The sequence below is a fragment of the Oncorhynchus keta genome, chromosome 5 (assembly GCF_023373465.1).
Source record: "Oncorhynchus keta strain PuntledgeMale-10-30-2019 chromosome 5, Oket_V2, whole genome shotgun sequence".
In the NCBI taxonomy this organism is placed as follows: domain Eukaryota; kingdom Metazoa; phylum Chordata; class Actinopteri; order Salmoniformes; family Salmonidae; genus Oncorhynchus; species Oncorhynchus keta.
In genome coordinates, this window is record NC_068425.1 from 20,530,181 (window position 1) to 20,541,745 (window position 11,565).

Sequence of the window (11,565 nt, forward strand, 5' to 3'; positions counted from 1 at the left end):
ATATACCACAGCTGTCAGCCAATCAGCATTCAGGGCTCGAACCACCCAGTTTATAATGTACAATATAGTTGAATATGTAGTACTGTTGTGTGGAGCATGGTAGATATTACTTGTTTGTTGACTGTCTGTTGAGAGCCAGTTACCTTCGAGTTGTGGATGGAAGTTCAAGCAATGAGATGCTAAAGTACACTTGTAGTAAGATATTGGGTTCCCAGTGCAGCACTGTGAGCTTGTTATCCAGGAGCCTCCAGCTACCAGCCTTTACCTGTTCATTACCGCCCCAGTGTTATTCGTACTGCTCCTACTGCATCACGCCAAGGGAGAGAGAATAGGTGTCTCTGAATATGGTGAAAGACTGGAGTTGGTTGTTACATTTCAGACCATGATATAATAAGGACAAACAGACATGGAGGAGATGACCCTGATAGGAACCTTACATCAGAATAGTAGTGCTATTGGCCACGTAGTACTGACCAGAGTCCCTCCTGTCCAGCTAGGATAAAAATACACCTCAAAACATCTGGGCCAGGATTTGGGTCAGACCAAAAAAAGCCTGATCCGGACCAGACACACATGGTCCAGAGGTGAAGACAAGGTTGACCTATTATATCTCTGGTCTATTTCTGGCCTGTGCTCCAGGGGCCACGCAGAGGCTGAGGTCACTCAGGGGATAGATAGCCTGTCTGCTGTTCTCCACCACAGTAGGAATTATCTCTGTAACCCAACTCCATCTGTGTCCAAAACAGCAGGTGGTAATGGCTATGGGATATGTATAGGCCACAGCAGGATGGCACCTGGGGAAAAGACTTCAGATGTGTTCCATGTCCCAGAGGTGGATCATGGGAAACCCACCACTCAACTGAGGTGGTTAAACATGAATTACCGACCTGGCCTCATTACTGAGTTTGTGAACCCTACTAGCTATAGGTCAAGCCCTGCCAATGGAACCATATACTACTGGTCTTACATGGTATTTCTGTGATTGTATATGGGATACAGGATGCATTGCAATGGGGCAGCAGGTAGCCTAGTGGTTAGAGCATTGGGCCAGTAACCGAAAGGTTGCGGTAAAAAAAATCTGTTGTTCTGCCCCTGAACAAGGCAGTTAACCCACTGTTCCTAGGCTGTCATTGTAAATAAGAATTTGTTAACTGACTTGCCTAGTTAAAAAAAAAAGATATTGTGACATGTGCCCTTGTTTTTAGATATATCTGTTTTTAAATGCTTTGCCTGTAGTATTTCACTACCTCTGCATATCTCAGTTTACACTCCTCTCTACCTGTCGTCGACTCAAAGCTATTGCTAATAGACATCAAGCTTCGGGAATACTGGTGGGTGTGTGTTCTTACGTGTGTGTCTGTATTTTTATGTCAGGAGAACAGAATACTTCCCAGGTAGCCCTTTACTTGGTGGCAATGGAATGCACCTTGAGATGTTGCCTGGGTCGCGGTGGCCGGGAGATTTATCCAGTGGTAATGAGGACTAGATTTTCTTTTAAGGAGGGGGCAGATAGTGTTGACCTTCTCTATCCTCTCCGAGTCCTGGCCACAACGTTTAGGGTTAAACTTTTAGGCTTCTGTTAGGGTGCTGTTACACCACCGACCCGGTTCATCCACTGATGCCACATACTGAAACCCAGGTCTCTCAATGCCTCTCAGTCTGTGCATATCTAGTATGAGGAAATGAAAGGGAGTGGTGTACAGAGGTCTCTGAACCTGCCATTGATTCTTGACAATAGGTTTCACAATGTTAATTGAGACTATAGAGAAATGTAAGAGGACTCTCATATGGTTTCAAAGACATGTGTAGGCCTGTGACATGCATGGGTTACTCTTTGACAGTAATGTCACACTCACACAGGGGTAGATTCAGGTATCACAATTTTATTTAAAAAATTAGAAGTTTTTCATATTTCAGTGTTGCCATGCTTTGAGCATATAACAATACAGTATAAAATCTCAACCCAAAAGGAGGATAGTAAAAGCAGATTTTGTTGATGCTGCTGCAGCAATTAGTTAAGTCATGCTGTTACTGTACAGATAACATTCCCATTAAAGTACAAACACCTCAATGAATTGCTTTTAAGTACAATAATCATGTTATTATCCAACGCAATGTGTTATGATAATAAACATCTCTTTTGGAAATAAATCTCGTTGTAGGCCTACAGGAAAATAAATACGACACAAAATACTTTGCAAATCATAATGAATGTGCTGAGTTATTTCAACATCCCAAGGCACCCAGGCTTGTATGTTGGCAAAAAAGATGTCATTCTTTACACAAAATTGCGTCAAGCAGGTGGTGATCGAGAAACGATAGCGATAGAGCAGAAAGCTGTGCCTGTTTCATAACCTTTTAAGTATACATTCCTTTTCAAGTCTACCCGTCGTTCACAGTGAAAATCCCAGGCAGTGGGAATATAAACAAAATCGTGTGATTGGTTGAAATGCGTGTCCCCAGTCCAATAAAAACAGGGCAACAGTAAGCATGTTTGTTGTCCCCCACAAATTATCCAGCACCCCCCTTGGGCCAATCAGTATAATTTTGCAAATGACTGATTTCTATGGCAAGACGCATCATTCACCCAAGTTTTGTTAAAATCGGGCCAGTGGTGTCTGAGATATCGTGTGTGACTAACGTACATAGTTGATTACTATAGCATTCCCCCCTTGGACCAATCAGTGTAATTTTGTGAATGTTGGATCTCTATGGCAAGAGGCAACATTTACCCAAAATCGGGCCAGTGGTGTCTGAGATATCTTGTGGGTTAGCTAGACTCATATGTTGAGTCTTGACAGCATTTGTTACAATACAAATATTCTTGACTAATGTTTGCCAGACCATGCCCAAGTGAATATTTATTGGTCAATAGTGGCCATGTTGTTTTAGGTATTAGTCTGGAAAATACTGTCATCATGCAGATCATTCATTCGGTGCCAGAAGAGTAGCTTTTCAGTGTTTTTCACAAAATTCTAAATAATGGAAATCCAGAATGGTGAAGCTTATTGGTCCCTGTGGCAAATTTGTTTATTTTTTAGCAGAGGGACATTTTCCCCCGAATTTCATGACTTTACGTCAAACGGGGTAATGGGCGTGACCTTTCAACGTTTGCATTTGAAACATTTCTTGTTATAGCGCCATCTGGCCAATCAGTGTAATTTTGTAAATGCCAGATATCTAACGCAAGGCGCATCATTCAAGTTTTGTCACAACCAGGCCAGCGCTGTCTGAGATGTCACGCGTGACTAATGTACGAACGCACTAATGTACTAACGGACGGAGACAGATCCCCAGTCCCCTCCCTGATTTCCTCGTTGGGGACAACTACATGGTCACCAATTCTACTTATGGTGGACGTTCTAAGTGGTCCTTTGTCGGGGAGTGCTGTCTGCATCTGCACTGCGTTGTGGTGATATGCTGGCCTGTATGTGTCAATTGCTCTGAAGACCATGAGATAACAAACCGGCCAGTTGAACGAAGCGCTTTGAAGCATCCAACCAGATGCCAAAACTATCCAACTGAAATATCCAAGATGAACAAGAAGGTCACAAGAGTCTTATTTTAGACAGGTAGAAATCTAGTAAGTGTCCACACATAAAGAATTCAATATCTATAACAAATCCAGATGTCATTTACTGAAATAAATGCTTCTTTATCTATCAAATCAGACGTATTATCAACAGAGGCTTTACCACACACATTTCTCATTGGCTTTTCACTTTTCCCTGCAGTTCAGTTCAGTTGACGACAAGCCTCAAATGTCCACTTGGAGGCTCCTCCGTAAATATCAATGCTGCTCTCCAACCACGAAAACACGTTGCCTATCTGCGCTTTGCTGCTGCAAGTTGCCAGGTTGTATATCTCTCCAATAGACAACTTCCGGTCCCAGATATGAAAATTCGCCAGGTCTCCAACAAAAGCTTGTGTAGCATCAAAGCCCCCTCCAAGTGTATCCTGTGGAAAATAATATTGAATTCATGAAGATGGATATTGTGCTAACACAAAGGAAAACAATATTTCAAGTTAACCTTTGGAGTTAATTTGTGCATTAAATCATTTATCCATGCGTCCATCCATGTGGCTTGTTAGAGGAAACCAACGATAGCTCATATATCAAATTAGTAGACTTTTTCATTTATCCAGATTACTGTTTTGACTAATGAATCACGTTACCATGCAAACAGCTTTTCATTTTGCCATTGCAGTGTGAGCTGATAAATCAGAATTGGGGTTGCCCTTTTTCGTCAGCCTTGCCTCATTCTTTACGCATTTCTGCACCTCCAAGACATATGATACCTAGTAGTGGTGTAGTTACTTTAGCTAGAAAGGGAGATTGGTTGTGGAGGATGGATGGGAGTAACCTGCAACTGTCTAGCAATCCAAAGGTTGTGTGATCATGTCGCGTTGGGGACAACTGTAGCATTTTAACTTACTCTTCCCCTAACTCTTTTTTGAAACTTAACCAATTTCACCTAACCTGCTACGTAAATTCCACTAACCAGTGTAATTTTAGTTCTCCTAACCTTTTACAAAAGTTATCCTAACCTTTGTTGTTAGTTCCCCTAACCACCAACATAAATTCTCCCCATAATTCTCCTTTGTTGTTATGGCGCAATAAGCAACCTGGTCCCAGAGAAAGACGTAAAATACTATACGTCCCCCAAAGTGTGTATAAAATACTTCATTCAGTTCATATGCTATTGTACGGCAGGGTAAGACGTACAATATACATCCTATAATTCGTATGATATTGTACGATCGCTATTCCATTCATAATGTAACGTACATAATGTAATATATCATACTAAATGGAGTGTCACGGATTTACCGACAGAATAATACGAATTGCCCCGAGACTATGTTGGTTTCATGAGTAAAAAGGATCATTTCACACACTCCAAGTGGCTAGAGCTGCCACTTTTTGGGAACAGAACACTATTCCCGGACACATAAGAAATCCCGCTACGCCCTCCGACGAACCATCAAACAGGCAAAGCACCGGCTCTGACGCTCGTCGGATGTGGCAGGGCTGGCAAACTATCACGGATTACAAAGGGAAACCCAGCCGCGAGCTGTTCAGTAATGCGAACCTACAAGACGAGCTAAATACCTTCTATGCTTGCTTCAAGTCTTGTAACACTGAACCATGCATGAGAGCACATGCTGTTCCAGACGATTGATTGTGTGTTCAAGCTCTCCGTAGCCGATGTGGGTTAGACCTTTAAACTGGTTAACATTCAAAAGGCAGCAGGGCCAGACTAATTACCAGGGCGTGTACTCAGAGCATTCGCGGACCAGCTGGCAAGTGTCTTCACTCACATGTTCAACCCCTCCCTGATCCAGTCTGTCATACCTACATGTTTCAAGCAGACCACCATAGTGCCCGTGCCCAAGAATGCGAAAGTAGCCTGTCTAAATGACTATCGCCACGTAGCACTCACATCTGTAGCCATGAAATGCTTTGAAAGGCTGGTCATGGCTCACATCAACACCATCATCCCAGACACCCTGGACCCACTCCAATTGGCATACCGCCCCAACAGATCCACAGATTATGCAATCTTATTGCACTCCACACTGCCCTTTCCCGTCTGGACAAAAATAACACCTATGTGAGAATGCTGTTCATTGACTACAGCTCAGCGTTCAACACCAAAGTGCCTTCCAAGCTCATCACTAAGCTAAGGACCCTGGGACTAAACACCTCTCTATGCAACTGGATCCTGGACTTCCTGACGGGCCGCCCCCAGGTGGTAAGGGTAGGGAACAACAGATCCACCACTCTGACCATCACCTTAGGGGCAATGTGGTGCCAGGACAACAACCTCTCTCTCAACATCAGCAAGACAAAGGAGCTGATTGTGGGTACAGGAAACGGAGGGCTGAGCATGCCTCCATCCACATAAACAGGGCTGTAGTGGATCAGCTTGAAAGCTTCAAGTTCCTCGGTGTCCACATCACTAAGGAATTATCATGGTCCACACACACCAACACAGTCGTGAAGAAGGCACGACAATTCCTCTTCCCCTCAGGAGGTTGAAAAGATTTGCATGGGCCCTCAGATCCTCAAAAAATTCTACAGCTGCACCACTGAGAGCATCTTGACTGGCTGCATCACCGGTATGGCAACTGCTTGGCATCTGACCACAAGGCGCTACAAAGAGTAGTGCGTACGGCCCAGTACATCACTGGGGCTGAGCTCCCTGCCATCCAGGACCTCTATACCAGGCTGTGTCAGAGAAAGGCCCTAAAAATTGTCAAAGACTCCAGCCACCCAAGTCATAGACTGTTCTCTCTGGTACCGCATGGAAGGCGCTACCAATGCACCAAGTCTGTAACCAACATGACCTTGAACAGCTTACTACAAGCCATTAGACTGCTAAATAGTTAGTCTGGGGAGCTATTGGTTCACTAAATAGTTAGTCCGGGGAGCTATTGGTTCACTAAATAGTTAATCCGGGGAGCTATTGGTTCACCATTTAACTACCTGCATTGACCCTTTTTGCAGTAACTCTTTTGACTCATCACATATGCTGCTGCTACTGTTTATTATCCATCTTGTTGCCTGGTCACTTTATCCCTACCTACTGTATATGTACATACAATGAATTCGAAAAGCATTAAGACCCCTTGACTTTATCCATATTTTGTTATAGCCTTGTTCTAAAATTGCTTAAATTATAGATTTTTCTGTAAATCTACACACCTATAATGACCTATAATGACAAAGCGAAAACAAGTTTTTAGAAATGTTTGCCAATGTATTAAAATATAAAACAGAAAGTTTGAAGGGATTGTCTGTAGAGTTCCGAGACAGGTTTGTGTCGAAGCACAGATCTGGGGAAGGGTACCAAAACATTTCTGCAGCATTGAAGGTCCCCAAGAACACAGTGGCCTACATCATTCTTAAATGGAATAAGTTTGGAATCACCAAGACTCTTCCTAGAGCTGGCCACCTGGCCAAACTGAGAAATCGTGGGACAAGGGCCTTGGTCAGGGAGGTGACCAAGAACCCAATGGTCACTCATACATAGCTCCAGAGTTCCTCTGTGGAGATGGGAGAACCTTCTAGAAGGACAGCCATCTCTGTAGCACTCCACCAATCAGGCCTTTATGGTAGAGTAGCCAGACGGAAGCCACTCCTCAGTAAAAGGCACATGACAGCCCGCTTGGAGTTTGCCAAAAAGCACCTAAAGGAATCTCAGACCATAAGAAACAAGATTCTCTGGTCTGATGAAACCAAGGTTTACCTTTTTGGCCTGAATGCCAAGCATCATGTCTGGAGGAAACCTGGCACCATCCCTATGGTGAAGCATGGTGGTGGCAGAACCATGCTTCATGGCTGTGGGGATGTTTTTAAGTGGGATGGACTGGGAGACTAGGCAGGATCGAAGGAAAGAAGAATGTGAGAAACTCCCAAAATGTAGGTGTGCCAAGATTGTAGCATCACACCCAAGAATACTAAAGCATGTAATTGCTGCCAGAGGTGCTGAAGTACTGCATAAAGGGTCTGAATACTTATGTAAATGTATATTTCTGGGGTTTTTTCATACATTTTGGAAAATTTCTAAAAATCTGTTTTTACTTTGTCATTATGGGGTACTGTGTGTAGATGGGGAAAGTTTTTTTCTTAATCCATTTTATAATAAGGCTGTAATGTAACAAAATATGGAAAAAGCAGAAGGGGTCTGAATACTTTCCGAACGCACGGTATCTCCCTCAATGACCTCGTACCCCTGCACATCGACTCAGTACTGGTACCCCGTGTATAAAGCCAAGTTATCGTTACTCATTGTGTATTTATTCCTCGTGTTATTATTTGTCTATTTTTCTATTATTTCTCTTTTTTTCTCTCTGCATTGTTGGGAAGGGCCTGGAGGTAAGCATTTCACTGTTAGTCTACACCTGTTGTTTACGAAGCATGTGACAAATATGATTTAATTTGATTGATTTAATTTGATAATTGATCCAAATTCATGCCTAAATGGGATAATTCCTCCATCTTATTATGGAACCTGAGAGTCAGCGGCTCGGTTTTTTAATTGATACATAAGCCTGTTCCTCTCTCAAGGTCTGACTGATGCTATGTTTATGCTATAGGCCATGTCCCTTTTGATATTATGACCTAAGGTACCAAAGTTTATTGATTAAAAACGGACCATTAAAATTGTAATGGACATACCTGTTCTTGTCCCAATATCAGAACACCTTGTGGTTTGATTGGATGGTATGGAGCAAGGTTTTCTCCACTGCCCCTCATGACTCCATCTTGGAAAGCCTCCCATACTCCATCTCGAGTTGTCCATGTGACACAGATGTGATGCCACTTCCCGTCGTTGATAATGAATGGTAATTTAGCTACCTGGAATGGATTTCAGTATTTGTTTTAGTATATGCATGTGGGTGGAGTGTTTTACATTTTTTATCACTGCAGCAAACTAAAATAAATAACCTTGCATACTTATTAAAAAGCTTGAGGCTTTATAGGCAGTGTGGTCTAATTCAAAAATGATATTTCTTTGTATTTTGCAGTGCAGGCATTCATGCTACAATCAGCATGTTTATATATTAAGAATCATTTTGATGCAATACTCTGCTTTCAAATAATATTTTGTATACTGTTGGTGATATATGCATCATGTAAAATAATATGTGAGTATACCTTGTCATTGATGAGTATCTCCATAGGATTATTCCCCCACTCAATCAGCACCAGCTCGTTGGCCTGCCCTGGCACTGCGTAGGAGAACGGCGTGCCCACCCCTGGGGATGCATTGGATTTGAGCCACATGCAGACAGTGAATGCGTACATCTCAGGGAGACTCTTCTTCACTTTGGCATACATGTAGTTGGTCCTCAACGGGAATGTCAACTGGAATTTATCCAGAGGCCTGTTTTCTTTCTGACCTGTAAACAAAGCAGAGGACAAGGTTAAAGATGTCACCTGTCACAATCATTTTTGTGGGCTAGCCTAGGCCTATAGATGCAGTCCTTGACTTGGGCAGGAGCTCACCGGTACTGAGTACTGGCACCTCAAATGTTCTACTGCTTGAGCTCCTGTTCCTCTTATAGAATATTAGCTAAGACATATTGTGGATCTCCTGAACCTAAATATAAACAGTACCAGTACCCAAAATTAGTACAGAAACATATTTCACACCAAGTCAATCACTGTATAGAAGTTAGAGCCTTTTATATCGGCTATGTGAGTGACACCAATTTGTTGGACATCAATTGTGGAACATTTGTCCTGTCTTTAACAACCAACTGTGATTGTCAGGTCAAGATGAACGTGAGGATTTGAGTTGTACTTTTTTGAAGGTTGTCAAATATGTCGCTGAGCATCACGTAATGTGCAGGGGAGAGTTGCAACAGATTGCTGCTGAAGGTTGACTGATTAATGTGGTTATACAACAAAATAATGTTTATTGTGGTTCCACGTTTTTTTCTGCGGCATGATAGGCATCACATGAGCAAAGAGGTTGGAATAGTGGTCCTGGTCTCTCCTCACCCCTCCCTCGGTGGAACTTTACAACAGTGTTTGTTGCCTGCTATAAGGAGCTGGAGCGTTACGCCATAGGGTCCTGGCGAACTTTGCTCTGCTCAAACGGCTAGTGGTGCAAGTGGAGACGGCTGTAACAATAGAATTGAACCATTTTGATCTGCATGAATTAAGGGAAAAGTGCTGAATACAGAAGGTTGCACCATCCTTTTTTTTTTTTTACAGATGCCTTAAACAGTAAATCACCTTAAACCACACATCTTTGTGTAATTGGATATGCAAAGCAATGCAGCTATTCGCCGGATCCCATCCCCCCCCCTGCCATGCAATGGACACCAGCCATATTACCAATTGATTTCGTATATTGACATGGATCTATTCATTAGTAATAAACACCACTTCAGTTGGATTTGAAAGGTCTTTCAGAATAGCTCGTTTTTGTTTTTTAAACGGCGATACTAATTAGTTAAACTATGCTGGCCAAGTATTTGGCGCGTTTTTGAGCTCGCACCTTTCTCGAGGTCGGTGATTCTCTGGTGCAGGGATGTGAGAGTCGACTCCACTCTACCGCGCTGCTCCGTCTCGTTCCGCAGCCCAGGCTTGTCATCTTCTATACTGTTCACGCGGGATAACACCTGCTTCTCCAAATCGTCGATTTTACTCTGTAGCAGGTCTTTCAGACTGTTCGCCTGGACCGAGTTGTTGTTCCTACTGAATTGCTGTGGAATGAAATAATGATTAGTTAAAAATATATATATATTTTTAAATACTGAGAAACATTTACAACCCATATGCTGAGGGACTTCGTAAAACTAATGCCAGATTAACTTCTTTAAGGTTTATTGCCCTGTGGAGTTAGCAACATGGTAGCCTACATCAAGCAACTAAATTCGTCTCCGGCAAGGTGTCTCAGCATGACTTGTTACATTTCACGATTAGTGCAGAGTATTAACCTACATGGTGGAGGGCTGTTCACCCCTGGAAGTAAATGTGATAAACAAATTCCGAGGGCGCCAGTGCGAGTTGGATAAGACAGTGCAACGTGATTTATGCCATATTGTAAACATGTCGTTTTTCACCCCAAATTATTGGTGAAATGTATAAAGGTTATTATTTCGTTAAGATTAGGGTTCTCCGTATTACCTCGAGATTTTCTAATCGCTGCTTTAGAGACTGTAAAGTCTGCGATAGTTGCGCCAAAGTGTCCGAGGGACCCCTTGATACATCCCCCATAGTATTTTTGGTCCCCGTCTCTTTTCTCCTTCCCCCAGGTCCGGGCTCGGGCGCACTCTGGCCCTCACAGCGAGTTAACTTGGAAGTCAGTTCTCTGATAGTCTCTTTTTGGTTCATAATGGTCTCCTTCTGCTGTAGGACGGTCTCCCGGAGCTGCATCACAGTGGTCTTCAAATCCTCTCCAGGCATACTGTTTTGTAAGGTAGCGGCGCATATGTCCATATCCTTGGGCACCGACGTGCAAATAAATTGAGTCTGACCACCACCAAAGTCTTGGCACGAACCCTCCACGAATAAGTAAGAAAGTATCAAAAGTTTCCAAGAGATTGCCTTCTTAATGGTCTGCATTTCGCCGTGTGTGTTGTGTTGCATTTGGTTTAGGAGCAGCGGTGATGTGTTGCGAGTGATTTCAGGGCCACGGAGCTGTCGCTTTTTGTTGTAATCCGTCCGTGGCGCGCGCCCGGTTTATATAGCGCGCGTGGTCTGTGCTGATCAGATTCACCCCATCACCGAGAGGAGGGGAGGAATCGCATTCTCACAGCTTAATCGCCTCTCAAAGTGAAGGTGGAAGGAAGGAGCCTCACGCTCAAAGATGAAACTCGAGGCTCCCGGATGCTAAATCATTCATCACAACGACAATTTGTCATTTCATACATGTGTATTATTCATCAAACATGTGTGGATTGGTAAACAGCAATGACATTACTGGGTATCAGGAGAGTCAGCTGTGTTCGTTTTGTGCATATAGGCAAAACCGACAGAACTCGAATTCACACCGAAAGGAAGTTCAGGGACCCTCCACAGCATGGCTGATTCCCCTGTGACCT

The 11,565-nt window shown here is 43.2% G+C and overlaps 1 protein-coding gene across 1 annotated transcript; it reads right to left on the minus strand.

Moving 5' to 3' along the window:
• Positions 1-1,848: 1,848 nt before the first annotated feature.
• Positions 1,849-11,184, minus strand: LOC118384691 (neuronal pentraxin-1-like). The gene is made up of 5 exons (XM_035771423.2): positions 10,649-11,184; positions 10,017-10,224; positions 8,666-8,910; positions 8,186-8,365; positions 1,849-3,957 (listed from the first exon to the last, which is right to left on the minus strand). Exons 1-5 carry the CDS (start codon positions 11,108-11,110, stop codon positions 3,736-3,738), a joined length of 1,317 nt encoding a protein of 438 aa, XP_035627316.1. The 5' UTR covers positions 11,111-11,184; the 3' UTR covers positions 1,849-3,735.
• Positions 11,185-11,565: the final 381 nt, after the last annotated feature.